Here is a 17,022-nt window from a genome sequence, read left to right as displayed (position 1 = left end):
CTGAATAGAACCGAGACTACCTTAGTGGCTATTTCTAGAATACATATTTTTTTAAAAACTAAATTATTGGGAAACAGAGTGGTGAAAAAGAGAGGGGATAATAGGAAGAGGGGAGAATAAAACCAGTTCATTTCATTGATAATTGCATTATTATATTCATTAAGATGGTTTCTGCATAATCTTGACAGAATCCATGCACTGATTTTAGCATGTATCTTTGGAACCCCAGAAAACTGAAATTCTTGAGAAAACAAAAACAATTTCTAACAGCATCATACATCTAAAAGCCATCACCTACTAGAACTTCTACCAGGAGGCAGTGCCATGATTTACACAACAAATGCACTATCAGTCAATGTCTGGTGGAGAAATGGAAAGCATTAAAATGTTGATGGGATATTTGATATACAAATCACTTAAAACACTGCTGAATTCTGGGGGTTCTAGGACTACTTAGGACAGCGAAGGCTTAACCTCATGACTACTAAGGAGCAGGGGGGGGGGGAGAAAGGCGGCTGGGAAAGATATTTCCTCCAGATGCCCAGTCACCTACCTCCTCTAGCTCAGAACCAACACCTGTGTCCACCCCTCCTAATAATGTCACCAAACTGCAACTCCATTCAAAGATTTAATCTGTTGATGAAATCAGAGCTCTAGCACATAATTCATTCAATTCCCAATCATCTTCCAAAGAACTTTGAAGAACTAGAATATAGGCAATTTGGGAAAATATGTGACTATATGATTGGTTTTATTAAAGTTGGGTTTTGAGAAGAAAATAAAAATTAAAGTTGGAACTGGCAAACTTAAGGTAAACGGTCTACTGTACCAAAAACTCACTTGCATTCATATATCCTTTATGACGTTTAATGTCTAGGTGACCCTAAAATGTTCATAACCTCTCTGGTCTATAGATTTTATACTCCTTTATGATATTTCCTTATACAGTTCTTAGGTGATTACACTTAATATATATGGACGTGCATGCCCAAAAGTTTAGCAAACAAGACTGGAGTGTCTTTATTCTAAAATTCAGGGCACATTTTATTTTAAACAATTATGAAACTTACAGTTAGCAGACTCTGTAACTAATAGAATATTTAAGGTAAAAATAAATTGCAAAGTCAATGGATAGAAAAATAAACAAAGCCAAGCTTCCAAATATAGTAAGATGTTAAGCGTGTTTCCTTTGGCTTTCTCACTAGTGAGTAGCGAGAAGCACTTGCTTTGTGAGGGCAAAACTGTGGTACAGAGGTAGTCCTAATAAGGACTGGAGAGTACTGTTAGAGTGATAGCAATGGTCATTAACCATCTCATCATACTTCAAGCTCCATGAGAGAGCTCATGTAACCTACAGCAGCAAACATGGTGCTCAGGAGTCACAAAAGAAAGCTGCCTTCATGTTCGCTCTTTGGAAGTTAACATAGATGAGTAACGCTCAAAGAAAATTTAAGATTATCTTAAAAATTACTTTGGATGTAAAGATAATGCAATATAGTATTCAATGATTAAACAATTAGCAGTTATTGTGGACACTGCATACGTGCTTGTATAATTTAGCTCACAATGATCCGTATAAAATGATGATTCCACAGGATGATAATGGAGGTGAAAATTCCGTAGTCTAATGACATTATAACACAAAACTCATATTGCTGGTGATACTGGTGTAAAAGGCATCTGCTTTACTTGCATGCGTATGAAAATATGGCACAATGCAGCAGACAGCAAATAATTCTTAATAATGCTGAAAAACAATGACATTAATGGTTTATGCAGTTATGGTTTGTATTTTTATTATCTTAGAACACATTCCTACTTATGAAATAATTTACTGCACTGTATTCTCCGTGATACCAGCAGTAGCCATATGCATACCTTTAAATGTATATGTACATATTACAAAATCTTCATTGCTTAACTTCATATCAATTTTATTTTTCTTTTGAATTGTATATATTGGAGCTATATATATTTCTCTGCTCCACTTTCTTCCTCCCTTATCCTCTTCTTATCTTCTACCATGGTCCCCATGCTCCCAATTTACTCAGGTGATCATGTCTTTTTCTACTATCCATGTAGATTAGATCCATGTATGTCTCTCTTAAGGTCCTCTTTGATATCTAGGTTCTCTGGGATTGTGAATTATAGGCTTTTTTTCCTTTGCTTTACATCTAAAAGTCATTTATGAGTCAGTACATACGATATTTGTCTTTCTAGATCTGGGTTACCTCACTCAATATTATATTGCTTGCAAATTTCAAGATGTCATTATTTTTTTTTCTGCTGTGTAGAACTTCATTGTATAAATGTACCATTTTTCATTATCCATTTTTCTTATCCATTCTTCAGTCAAGAGGCATTTAGGTTGTTTCCAGGTTCTAGCTATAAACATAGTTGAGCACATGTCTTTGTGGTACAATTGAGCATCCTTTGAGTATATACACACAAGTGGTATTGTTGAGTCTTGAGGTGGGTTTTTCCTAGTTTTATGAGAAATCGTCATAGTGATATCCAAAGGGGCTGTACCAGTTTACATTCCTACCAGCAATAGTAGAAGTGTTATTTTTATCTCAATAAATTGTCATCAGTGCTTTTGATCTTGGCCATTCTTACAGGTGTAAGATAGAATCTCAGAGTTGTTTTGATTTGCACTTCTCTGATGGCTAAGGGTGTTGAGCGTTTCCTTAAGTGTCTTTCAACCGTTTTAGATTCCCTTTGAGAGTTTTTTGTTTAGCTTTGTACCCCATTTTATTATTGGACTCTGTTTTTTTGATAACAAATTTCTTGAGTCCTTTGTATATTTTGAAGATCAGTCCCTCTGTCCAATGTGGGTTGGTAAAGATCTTTTCCCATTATTTAGGCTGCATTTCATCTTGTTGACCATGTTCTTTGCTTTACAGAAACTTCTCAGTTTCAGGAGTTCACATTTATTAATTTTTACTTTCAATGTCTTACTATTTTTATTTAGGTTATATTTAGGAAGTGGTCTCCTGTGCCAATGCATTCAAGTATACTTCCCACTTTCTCTTCTATGAGGTTAAGTGTGGTTGGCTTTATATTGTGGTCTTTAATCTATCTGGACTTGAGTTTTGTACATGGTGATAGATATGGATCTATTTTCATTCTCTTACATGTTGATATCCAGTTATTCTAGCACCATTTGTTGAATATGCTTTCTTTTTCCATTTTATATTTTTTGCTTTTTGTCAAAAATCAGATGTTTTTAGGTGTATGGACTGATATCTGGGTCTTTGATCCAGTTCCACTGGTCCTCCTGTCTGTTTTTATTGCAATACCAGGCTCTTTTCAGTACTGTAGCTCTGTAGTAGAGTTTGAAGTCAGGGATTGTGATGCCTTGCCTCCAGAAGTTCTTTTATTGTACAGGATTGTTTGGGCTATCCTGGGTTTTTTGTTATTCCATATGAAGTTGAATGTTGCTTTTGTTAGGTCTGTGAAGAATTTTTCTGGGATTTTGATAGGCATTGTATTGAATCTGTGGATTTATTTTGGTAAGATTGTCATTTTTACTTTGTTTATGCTATCTATCCAAGAGCAGGGGATGTTTTTCCATTTTCTTGTGCTTTCTTCAATTTGTTTCTTCAAATATTTAAAGTTCTTGTCATACAATATAGGTGGAGACTGCTTATTTGTCTCTCCGTCACTCAGAACCGAATAATCACACAGAAGCTATATTCATTAAAACACTGTTTGGCCAATGACTATAGCATATTCCCAGATAGCTCTTAAATCTTTAATTAGCTCGTTTATATTAATCTGTGAATCACCACAAGGATGTGCACTACCAGGAAGGTTCTGGCTGGCTACTGGTGTCTTTCTACTTCAGCAGCAACATGGCATCTCCTTGTCTCTGTTTAGATTTCCTGCCCGGCTTTACTATACTAAGCCACTGACCAAAACAGCTTTTTTAATAACCAATGGCAATAAAACATTTTCATAGCATACAAAGAGGAATCCCACATTATACAGGCCTTTAACTTGTTTAGTTAGAGTTACTCCAAGATATTTTATGTTATTTGTGGCTATTGTGGAGAGTGATGTTTCTCTGCTTTCTTTCTCAGTCCATTTATCATCTGTGTAAAGAAGGTCTACTGATTTTTTGAGTTAATACTGCTACATTAATGAAGGTCTTTATTAGGTATAGAAATTCCTTGTAGATTTTTTTGGGTCACTTATGTAAACTATCATATTATCATCAGGAAATAGTGAGAGTTTGACTTCTTTTATTTCTGATTTGTGTCCTCTAGATCTCCTTAAGTTGTCTTACTTCTCTAGCTAGAACCTCAAGTACAATATTGAATAGATATGGAGAGAGCAGACAACCTTGTCTTGTTCCTGATTTCAGTGGGATCACTTTGAGTTTCTCTCCATTTAGTTTGAAGTCATCTGTTGGCTTGCTGTATATTGTCTTTATTATGTTTAGCGATGTTCCTTGTATCTCTGCTCTCTCCAAGACATTTATCATAAAGGGATATTGTATTTTGTCAAAGGATTTTTCAGCATCTAATGAGAAGATCATGTGTTTTTTATTGCAGTTTGTTTATATGATGGATTACATTGACAGATTTTCCTATGTTGAGCCATCCCTCATCTCTGGGATAAAGCCTACTTGGTCCTGAGGTGTGATTTTTCTAATGTGTTCTTGAATTCAGTTTGCCAATATTTTTCTATTTTTTTAAATATTTATTTATTTATTGTCTGTGTGTATGCCTGCATGCCAGAAGAGGGCACTAGACATCATTACAGATGGCCGTGAATGACCATGAGGTTGCCGGGAATTGAACTCAGGACCTTTGGAAGAGCAGGCAATGCTCTTAACCACTGAGCCATCTCTCCAGCTCCTTTTCTGACTATTTATGCATCAATGTTCATGAGTGAGATTGGTCTGTAATTCTCTTTCTTAGTAATGTCTTTCTGTGGTTTGGGTATCAGAACAATTCTAGCTTCATAAAAATTTGTCAATGTTCCTTCTGTTTCTATTGTGTGGAACAACTTGAGGAACATAGGTATTAGTTCTTCTTTGAAAATATTGTAGAATTCTGAGCTGAAACCATCTGACCGTGGGCTTTTTTTTTCTTTCTTTTTTTTTTTTTTTTGGTTGAGAGGCTTTTGATTGGTGTTTCTATTTCTTTAGCAGATATAGGTCTATTTAATTTGCTTATCTGACCTTGATTTAATTTTGATAAGTGATATTTATCCAGAAAATTGTCAGTTTCCTTTAAGTTTTCCAATTTTGTGGAGTACAAATTTTCAAAATATGGCCTGATGATTCTCTGTATTTCTTCGGTGTCTGTTGTTATCTTTCCCTTTTTCTTTCTGAATTTCTTAATTTGGATATTCTCTCTCTGCCTTTTGGTTAGTTTAGATAAAGGTTTGTCTATTTTATTGATTTTCTCGAAGAACCAAGTCTTTGTCTCATTGATTCTTTGTATTGTTTTCCTTGTTTCTATTTTTTTTTTATTTCAGTTCTCAATTTGATTATTTCCTGCTATCTAGTCCTCCTGGGTGAGTTTGCTTCTTTTTGCTCTAGCGTTCACTGACTGGGTTCTACTCCAGAGGAGGTCACGGGGTCAGGTTTTTCCTGTGGATGTGCCTTTCTCAGGCCTACTCCCATGAAGGTTCCTGGCTTGGGTCTTGCATGGAGGTCTCTGGGCTTGGGTCTTCTCCCTTGGCGGTGGCTTTCTAGTACCTAGTCCTATGGAAGTTCCTTGTTCAGGCCTGCTCTAGCAGAGATCTCTGGCTATGCCTGCTCCCATGGATGTCAGTGACTCATGTTTGTACCCAGAGATGTCCCTGGATTGAGCCTGTTCCCCCTAGAGGTACGTGGCTAGGTCCCAGTCCTGCAGAGGTCTCTGGCTTGGGCCTGGTCTCTCAACAGTCCCTCCCTCATACCTGCTCCTATGGAGGTCACTGACTTGGGCCTCCAGAATCTCCTTGTTGTACAAGAGGCCACAGTGAGTGTGTGGGCTTTAGGTTTGTGTAAGTTCACTCTGTCCATGGTTTCACAAGGATGCTGTGTCACTAACTTAAATTTTAGAGTAATGCTGACTTGGGTTTTCTTCTACCACTTCCACTACATTTACATTTGGAACTCACAAGGAAAAAATTGATGACAAATAGCACAATTTAGGCTATAAAACAATATACAAATTCAATAGATAGATAAAATACAACTGAAGTTCCAAATAATCAAGTCACATTTATCTGAAAATATAAGTAATATTCAATAATGGTTTGATTGGCAGTTACAGGTTTTGTCACCTGGTGGTCCTTTGTTCCCTTATCTATACAGGAAAACCATTGGGGAGGAGTAGTTAGAAAGTTGGGGATTTTTGTGGGAATAAATTGATATGCACCTAAAATTTAGTCATGAAAGATGAAAAATGTCTTTCCATAAACTTGTGTGACAGAGTTGTCAAGGCGAAAAAGCTTCAGGTGTTTACATTTTTCAACAGTATCAAAGAATAGGAAAAGACTGTGACACTAAGAGATGAATTTGGCATTCAGATGAGAAAGATTTTAACAGATGGCATATGTGGATGTACTAGAGGAAAACTACAAGCTTCGTGGACTTCATATTGCGAAGCACCGGGGACTAAGAAATAAATGGAGAATGTTTTCAAAGAGAGCTTCAAATAAGTGTAAAAATATTGGACATCAGCAAGATTGCTAAAGATGACTTTAAAAAATAACTTTTAGCATGTGTGTATAAGTTTGAATTCTCTATCATTAATTCAGAACTGAGTGAAACTTAGTATTATTTATCATTAGCTTGTACTATGCTGAAAACCCCACATGGAACTCCATGTGGTACATTCTAAGAATTATGGCCATTAATCATTTTTTTTAACTTGATGGATTCTAAATTGAAATTCCTTTATTCTTGAGACAAGAGTACATTTTTCTTTTTTTTTCTGGTAAAAGAATGGTTTCATAAAAAAGCAGTATCTTAGTTTTGTTTCTGGTCCTGTATATAATAAAATGTTCTGACAAGAAGCAACTTATGGGAGAAAGGGTTTTTATAGCTCCTAGATCCAGATTCCATCTATCTGTACAAGGAAGTCATAGGGGTAGAAGCTGGAGACAGCTGGCCCACTGTATCCATAGTCATGTAAGGAATGAATGCAGGAAGGAGTGAATTTATATATATATGTGCCACGTAATCTTCTGTCTCCTTTTCATTCAGTCTCCCGATCTGGGCCATGAAATGGTGCAGCCCACATTCAGGATAGATCTTCCCATCAAAATTAGCCAACCCTATTAACAAAATTCTTACAGGCATGCTCATAGGCCAAACTAATCAAGACAATTCCTCACTGAGACCCCCTTCTGAGGAGATTCAAGACTGTGTCAAGATAACCAAAACTAAACACAAGGAACATTAACAACACTGAAGTTGGTGGTTCTTTGAGTAATGTGCTCCCTTAACTTTGAAATAATAATCTGCAGGGTTTTTTTTGTTTGTTTGTTTTTTAGTTTTTTGTTTTTTTTTCTTTGTAGGGCCATTGAAATGATAAGTTTTTTTTTCTTTATTCTTTCTTTCTTTCTTTCTTTCTTTCTTTCTTTCTTTCTTTCTTTCTTTCTTAAAGATTTCTGCCTTCTCCCCGCCACTACCTCCCATTTCCCTCCCCCTCCCCCATCAAGTCCCCCTCCCTCATCATCCCTAAGAGTAATCCGGGTTCCCTGCAGTTTTATTCAAAATGTTCTGCTAAAGACGAGATATGCCAGAAAAAGAATCAAACATGTACAGAACCGAAGTATATAACAAATTTATTAAACTGAATAAATAAATACTGTCTAAATAACCAAATAACCTGCTTGAACTCACACTGAAAGGTCTCTCTTATATGAAGTAGTCATTGGTAAGGATATGCAGATTCTCTGTCTAGACTAAAGATGCTCTGAGCTAGCCTTGGCGTTCTTTATTGGCCTTAGTCTTTATTATATTTTTCCTAATATATCAAAGGGTCACAGGCAGAGCTAATGTTACTTTTAGTTGCTTTCTCTGGCATGAGACAAGTGTCAAAACCGAAGGACTTTTTAGTGGTAGGAACTGGCCCAACGTTGACTTGCATTTGACAATGGAATAGTATCTAGGAGTATGTTACAACTGTGAGTGCCGTATTTTTCTATGAATATACCTTTCCAAATTTTTCTGACAATGATGATCTTCTTTTAAAGAGATTGAGTAACATTCTACTAAATGTGTTTACTAAATGTGATGTACTCTGCCAGACTGAGTCTCATATCCAATATCCACAGAAGAATGTGTGACATTGTACACGTACGTGACAGTGGCAACAGGAAACAGAACTGGGTGTCTGTACCCCTCTTGAAGACACCCAGTACATATGCTGAACTAATTTATCTAAAAAGGGTTAACAACAGGGAAGTTTGTACTCCTCAGATTTACACTGATCTGTCTCTTAAAAACTAGTAAGAGTAGATTACATTTCAACTGTCTGCACGTAAAAATCAATTTTAATGTTCATTGGTGGATGAATAGATAAGTGTTATATATTGCATGATAGAATATTATTAAGCTCCTAAAAATGGTGACACTCTTTCATGTGTGATGACATGGATCATAACCAAGAGGGCCTTAAATAAAATAAGTCAAGCACAGAAAAACAAATATTATATGATCACATTTGTATGTGGACTTTAAAAGGTTTGAGCTCATAGAACTTCACATTGGAATATTAGCTACCAGTGGATGAGAAAGGGATGAGGAAATTGAGGTTGGTGAAATACATTTGTACAAGAAAAAGCAAGTTCTGTTGTCACTATAGTCATTCTTTGATTTGATTGTAAGACAATGTTTAGATACATCAATACATTACATTGTATCCCTTAAATATATTCAGTAATAATTAGTGAATCAAAATCAGAAAGAAACATTTTGTTTTTGAAAGACTACCTTCCATTCCTGCCACCCCCTTCAAGTGCTGGTATCGCAGAGTTCACCACTATACCCAGCTTGAAAAACTATTTGCTTGAACAGAATATATGGAAAATTTTTGAAGTGAATCATCAGAGTTGAGGTAATTCAGTAGATTTAAAGGCTCTAAAATATGAACAAATAGCAAATTTGTTTGCTATTACCTTCCCTTATATAGCCCACATAGTTGTTTGGGATATTATGGCTTGCCTGAGCTCAGTGAAATTTATCTTTTACACTGATTCTGAAGTCTTCAATTTTTTTTGGCTTATATTTCTTTCTCATATTCTTTAAGCCTTAAAAGAAGAAACATGTTGAAAAATCATTTGAAATAGGAAACTTTGAAGCCACTCTTGTACCCTCACCTCTATTGTCCTTGTTCCCAAGCCTCCCACTCAGCCATGGCAGAGAGGGAAATATAGCTGAAGAAAATGGCCTTTTGTATAAACCATGCTCAAAAGTTCTCAATGAAGAGTTGATTTCTTATCATTTGATCTGTAAAATTCAACGATAAATTTTACCAACAGGGATTTGCTTGAAAATTCTTTGCCTTAATAGTGAAAAACATCAAATGTTTGGGGAAAAGTTAAAATCTAGAGTCAGGTATCTGTTAAAGGATATACTAAGACCATGCCATTCTGTTGTGTAGTTTATTGTATCAACATATCTAATGAATACTTATGATATTACAAATTACTATGATGAGCTATTGATAAAATCCAACTTGTCTTTATAAATAAATAGAAAAATAGTAATGTGATCCTTATTTTAGAGAGCTGTACACCACAGGAGTGGAGATAGAATCAGAACAAATAGTAAATAATATATGACAGGATTTATAAAATTTTTATGGAAGCATAACTTGAATCACTAAGATTGAAGTGAAGGAGAATTTCATCTTTAAATGCAACAAATGAGGAAGAGGAGAAAATAGATAGTATAATCACAAAATAGGTCAAAGACGTAGAGAAAACACTCACAAAATAAAAGTCCAGGTGCTTCCACATTCGTGCTGAGGTGTTCCCAGCTCCAGGCAGAGGGGAAACACAGTGAGATAAGAGTTCCAGAACAGCAAAGCTAAAATAAGTGGAAATACAGCTGCAACTCCCATTGCCAGGATGTGAGTAAAGTTGTATCTAGGTGGCTGTAAGACTCCACAGCTGTAAATTTGAGGGGAGTGAAGAAGCACATGAGAGAGGATAGAGGGAGGGAAGAGAAGCGTTATCCATCTACATACTGAGCCATCACTTACTGAAAGGCATTGGTTAACGAGAGCAGCGCAGTGAGAGAATGGAGTGAGTTACTGATGACTTGGAGATACGATGTAAACACAACACAGGGCAAAGGATGTCATGCGGTGTATCTTAAGTAGTGCTGCGGTTTCCATGAAATCCACGTATGGATGAAGTTTTGCTGACAGCCCACTGAAGCACGCCACTGACTGTGGTAAGGACTCACACTGCTACACAGATATGTAGATAAAACTGACATCAGCACCTACCATACTGCCTCATGCAGAACTTTACAGTAATTATTCTCAGTAATTATTCTCATGTTAAAGTAATTATTCTCATTGTCATATATACACTTATTCAAGTTCTATTTTGTGATGGACAAAAATATAGCAGTATTTCAAGAGCTTTTGAGCACCTTGCATATTTTCTTTTTACTATTTTAGTGAAAAAGTATTTAAACATGCAGAAAAAAAGAAAGGTGTTAAGTAATACATATTTTATGATATACTTATCAAGCCATCTTACAAAACGTCTGAGTACATCCATTTGATTGCTTTGGTTTACTTCTTTTGATGTTACATGCTTTCTCAGCCAATAGGTTTTCCATGCTATTTCAAAGCATGAACTATGAAAGATTGGAAAAAGTAGACCCTGGGATTAAGCAATGCTGTTAAAGACTAGAATCTGCTTTCAGTATGACTTATGTGTGATGGCACTAACTTGGGTTTCACAGTTGTATAGCACTTACCAAATCTCTAAAGATGGGAGGGGCAGAAAAAAATATAAAGCTCAATAACAATCAATAGAAAAAGATGAGCCTCCTTTTTCTGCAGTTTATGCTTTGAAATCACGAAGCAGGTCCATGCCTTCTATTGAATTGTTTCACTTTGGATGAAATTTTCAAATCTTATTGTGAAGAGGTCTTTTGATGTACAGCACGTTTTCTTGTTAGTGATTGGTCTTCCTTCTTTATCTCAGCTTCTCATCAGCTTCTGTGCTTCTATACCACTCCTGTTACTGACTCTGCTAACAATCCTTCATCAGATGTCTGCCTCCTCATCTGCTGAGAGTGGATATGGGTTCTGACTTTCCTGGAAGCTACCCTGCTCTGTTCTGTAATCTGTGTTACCCAGGTCTTGTTGCCATTCAGTAACCTACAGTTGCAGTGTCTGCCAGGTTCCCAGATTCAAGTACTGTTAGCTCTGCTTTCACTTTTTTTTTTTCTAAATCAAGTCAATTCTAGTCAGCTAGTCCTTTCAGAATTCCCAGGCTTCCTCCTGAGATTTCACAGTCACATTAGGTTTCCTCTTAGCATGCAGGGATCAGTTTGTTCTGTGAGACTGCAGAAGCCCAGCTGGGCACTGCCCACAGTCTGGCTTTCCTAGGAAGTCTGCAACCAAACTTCCCCAGTCCTAGATCATCCTAATGACATGCACACACTTCCTATCTTTCAATTTTCACTTTTTCTTTCCCCAGGCCAAGGAACAAGGAGAGAGGGAGTCTGGCCCATGCTCAGTGCTCAGCGGTGTTCCTTTTGTTCCTCCCTAGTCTGCTCTTTAATTCTTGCTTCCTTTACGTTGGACAGAGTTCCCATGTCATCACACTCGCTTCCTTACCATATGGCCCCATGTGCTAAGTTCTCCAGACTGTCACTTCTTAGATCCCCAAATGCCACTCATTCTGAATGAAGCTAGGCCCTTCCAAGTGGAAAGCTACTTCTATAAGTTATTTTTCTTTGTCTTTTAAAACTTCCTTCTTGAAATGCACTTGTCTTTGTTCCTGGATTTTTCTGCTTGGAGGAATTGAATGTACTGATGTCACAGAATTATTCATTTCAAAAGATGAATTAAGGTTTATTAAGTAGCTGTATGATTTTCAGGTTTGCAAATTTAAAATCTAATTATTAAAATAGGGATTAGCTGATCTAATTTGTCTTTGTTAAAAATTGGTAAGCATCAGAAATAAGGTAATTTCTCTTCAGTCGTCCTTTAGGAAATCACTGCCATTCCAAATAAGTAGCAGAATCAGGAACTGGAGGCAGTTAGACCTGGGAGACAAACTTTTAATATTTCACAATAATACACAACTTCATGTGCACACATACCTGTAAATGAAAATGCATATGCTGGTCTTCTTGATGGCAGTCCCAGTAACCTCAGGAATTGTTATAAATTCCCACAGACACCTCATTTCACACATGATAGTGCTGCATCATTGGACTGCAGCGCAGACCCAAGTTCTCTGTTCTCGCCCTCTGACCCCGTCTCCTGGGTGTCTTACTGAAGCATAGGGTGCCTGATGAGGGTGTTTTGCTGCTTCTATTGCCACTGTCGCCTGCCAGGGTTATGCTTCAGTGACACACACGAAACAAAGCCAAGCCAGTGAGGGAAGATGCTCCCCTCCTGCCTGCAGCACTGTCGCTCCATCCAGATCTCTGGCGTGCTTGTCTCTTTCCATTTTCCCACTAGAGCCTTTCCCAGCTTGTAAAGTTGTGACCCAGATCTCCCCGTGCTCTTGCTGAGTACATTTTTTCCTCCCATAGAGGGTTCTTGGCATATTGCAGCTATGTCCCCTGAAAATCGGTTCCATCACTGCCTAAGCACCCCCTTTCTGAACTCTGATGCCACATACAACTAAGTTAAAGTCTAGATGTTTGCTTCTTAAAAAAAATCTAACATCATTAATTAAATAGATCTTTATCTCCTAGAAACTGATTTTGTTATTTATTGCCTCTGATCATCTTCTAATGTGGAAGATGAAATTGCTACATTAGGTAATACTTTCATTTATTTAGCTAAATCATGTGAAAACGTGATTGCGGATTTTTACTTGTCTTGGGTCTAGGAAACAAAGCAAGAACCATAGTGACCCCAGATAATATACCATACCATAAATTTTGAAAAGCCAGGCCCAAAAGCTAGCCCATGACTTACACATGTCATGTATTTGGAACACAAGCTCTGTTTTGTTTTTTTCTTTTCAAGCACTTTGATCAAGATTTATAAAGTAGTGAAATGAACTGCTGAAGAATATGCACGATGAAAATAGAATTGAGATGTCTAATTTGTAGATGGTTTACGAAAAACAGAAGACAGAGGAATTTTCAATCCTAGAGAAAGAAAACAAAATATCACATTTCTGAAGCTACAGCTCAAAATAATACACACTGCAATACTATATATCTATTTAAAGATATAGCTCAAAAACAAACTGCAAAACTATATATCTGTTTAAATATTTCACAGCTTGCAATCCTTTAACTTATTGAAGTATAAGCAAAATATCTAATTTCCAACTATGTCTTAATTGTGTGCAATGGAAATGACATTTTATGTGTTATAGTCAGAAACTTAAAATTATCAATTCTTATTTGCATATAGTAGTATTTTGTTGAAAATATACATACAAAGAAAATGTAAAGCTAAATTCTTATACTAATTACCTTGATAGTAATATTTTACATTGTGCTAGGTATATGACTTTCTAAAAACATGCTGTACTGTAAATGCTGCCATGTAGCCCACTTTCTTCTTTGCAAATTCAGTAACAAATCTGAGATTTCATGAACTATGCCTCAGTGACATACTTCAGTGAGCTTGGCTGAAGTTGCTTTCTTCATTTCTTCTTCAAGCCAAACAGATTTTAAAGTTGGGGTGTCTGAGGGCCACACAAGTGACATGGACTGGGCCATCAAGCCAGGGATCAGCTGCGAAGGTAGGGTCTGTCTGCTTGGGAACTGGGAAACAAGAAGCTTTCCCTGCTGCCCTCTGGTCTTGACGTTTTTCTTTCTTCCACTGTCCTCAGCTTCCCTCCTTCCACTCCATTCTCCGCCCTTCCTATTTCCTTCCTTCCAGATGATCTGATCTTCTGAGATGCCTCTCTGGGATGATCTCACAGATAGGACATGTGCCCAAACTCCTGGCCATGTTTCCCTCACATACAGTAATTCAGAAACCCAGGGCTTACCAGAAAAACCTGAGCTAAAAGACTGCCTCTATCCCTCAGACACCTACTAATGCTGCTTATTTCACTTTGGCCTTGGCTGTGTTGTCTTTCCTTTCTGCCAACTTAGCAATGGAGTTAAAAATGCACTTAATACTTTATTCAGAACTTGACTGTTTTTATTCAAAAATACTGTTTTGTGAATCTCTTCTGTCATATGAGATAAATGAAAGTCAAAAATATTTACTTTGAAGAGTAAAAGTATGTTATTCATATTTATATGTGTTTCTGCTACGGGGAGATGGTGCTTTATTTGACTTAAATGTTTATGAACAGCACATTAACAAAATGTCAGTGAAATTTCTTTAGAAACCCTATGTTATAATACCATAGTATAGACAATAATGCTTAAAATGCATTTTGAATACTTGCTAAGTGTGAGTCATATATTTTTACTTAATAGATTGCATAGGTATTGTTTGATTTACAGAAATATCAAGGAAAAAGTACAAGGTCCCATATTACAAGGTCCTATAGTCAAATGATGATATGCATGTTTGATATAGCATATTGTTAAAAAATCACAATAGAAAGCATTTTACATTAATATTGTATCTAAAATACATGCTATCTCATGTAAGTGTAATAGAGTACGACCCTAATGAGTGTAATTGTTTTTCTATGGCCACAGTGGGAATATCACGAAAATTTATTATTTTATAAATTCTACTAATGTGGTCTAATTTGTTTATTTCTAGAATAAAGTTTATTATGCATATTTAAGGAAGACATAACATAGTGTTGTGGGATACATGTAGACAGTAAAACGGTAACTACGGCAGAGTCAATTAATATACCCGTCACCTAATAGACACACTCATTTTTCACTTACTTTTTGTTTTTGACAAAACAGCTAAAATCTACTCATTTGGCAGGAATCCCAAATGCAGTGCAATTTTATTAATTACTGCTCTCATGCTGTACATTATCTCCCCAGAGTTCTTCATCGTTCATTTCTGCTGTCTTTAACTAGTGAGCTACACCCTCCTCCTTTCCACGCCCACACTCTTTGTGTCCAGACTTATTTTCTATCTACGTATATTTGAACTTACAAATTCTACATATAAAGAAGATTATTTCATATAGTACAATGTTCTCCAGCCTCTGGTTTATTTCCTATGGCATGATGTGAAAAATATCGGGGTCTCCTTGTCAATGATTTAACATTCCATTCTATGGTTTGTCTGTCCGTCTCCTGGTTAGGCACCTGGGTTCCTCCCTTATCCATTATAAATAGTGCTGCAGGGAAAATGGAGCAGTAGATATTTTTATAACTGAGTAAATTCAACCATTCGCTGTTTATATGCACAGAAGAGGGATTGCTGCATCCTAAGATTGTTTTGATTTTAATATCTTTAGGAACCACTGCTCTGTTTTGCAAACTATCTGCAGCAATCCATAGTTTCACCATGAGTAGTCAAATTGTTCTTTACTAACATTTTCCTCTTTTAGTCTTTTTAGGCTTCTTGGTATTATCTGTATTTTAGTTGTTTTTTTGTTTCTTTGTTTTGTTTTGTGTGTGTGTGTAGGAATAATGGCTTCATAGCTTTCCTTCTCATTTATTCATCTCTGATGGTCAATGTCACTGATCATACTTCTACATATGTGTACTGCAGCTGTCTTTTTTTGGAGTAACACCTGTTAAGATCATTTGCTGTAACTGATTAATTTTATTTTGCTTGTGCAATACGTATACCTTTGTCTAATGTCAATGTAGTTGTACATGAACACAATGACATATGTCAGGTTGTTCACAGAATGTACTCAAAACTAATGGATTTCTGGTGGTTGTTTTTGTTTAAGAGTAAATATAGTAGCTGAATAACAAGGCTGTGTAAGTCCATTTGTGGATTATTGCAATGTATAATGATGACTTTAGTAAATATATGACTTTCATCTTGTTACCTTACAGATAAACATGGACCAAATACAAGCACTGTATACAGTAATGACTTACATTGATTAAGTATCTGAATTAATATTATACCATCAGTTTTAACATTTTTGTTCTTGTGATTGAGCAAATATTACATCTAATTCATTTTAAGTATTCTATATATCATTGAGAATCAGTTCCTGACATCATTTCTTTGAACTCATTTTTTAAAAATTTACTTTTATGTATCTTTATGTGTGTATGTGTGAGTGTGCACCACATGTGTTTGGGCCCATAGAGAGGCCAGAAGAGGGCAGTGGGTCCCCAGGAGCTGGAGTTGGCAGCCATTGAGTCACCTGACTTGGCCTCTGGGAAATGACCTTAGGTCCTCTGAAAGAGCAGCAGCACTCATAACCCATGGTGATCTCTCCAGACTTTACTCTCAACTCTTTGGCCCAACAATGACTTTGGCCAAGTCACTTGGTGAGATATAAAAGGTGATACAATAGAAATGAGGGAAATGTGACCAATTCAACTTTTTGGCTTGCTTTGGCACAACCAAAATTTATTTCCTATAATATACTAGGATTTTCAAAACAATAATGTAGTTCCATTGTATAAGTTGATTAAAAATTTATTAATGTAATCATATATTTTTGCATTATAGTGAGTGGACATCCAATACTGAAGAGAGCTAACATCCGGACTGTTGGCAAGTTGGTGGCTAGATCCATAAGAGAAAGGAAAATGAGACAATTTTATAAATCCTGAGAAGTGAAACAAATTTGCAGTGCAGCACTCCTTTAAATAGGTGAACCGATCTCTTCAGAAATGCGTTAGAGATGACCACAGAATGATTTGATATCAACAGGACAAAAGACTAACATCTTTGCAAGTTAGTTCACCATGTGTAAGTGTGTTTGGATGAACCCTCTTTGTCTTCTTCA

The 17,022-nt window shown here is 36.3% G+C and overlaps 1 protein-coding gene across 1 annotated transcript in view; it reads left to right on the top strand.

Moving 5' to 3' along the window:
- Iqcm (IQ motif containing M) overlaps positions 1 to 16,846 on the top strand; it is a 425,687-nt gene extending 408,841 nt beyond the window's left edge. The window contains exon 12 of the mRNA XM_057753761.1: positions 16,743 to 16,846. Within this exon, the coding sequence (XP_057609744.1) occupies positions 16,743 to 16,846 (104 nt within the window). The remainder of the gene's footprint in view (positions 1 to 16,742) is intronic.
- The last annotated feature ends 176 nt before the right edge of the window (positions 16,847 to 17,022 follow it).

This window comes from Chionomys nivalis, chromosome 21 (genome assembly GCF_950005125.1).
Source record: "Chionomys nivalis chromosome 21, mChiNiv1.1, whole genome shotgun sequence".
Lineage (NCBI taxonomy): Eukaryota > Metazoa > Chordata > Mammalia > Rodentia > Cricetidae > Chionomys > Chionomys nivalis.
This window is presented reverse-complemented; position numbering and strand designations above follow the sequence as displayed.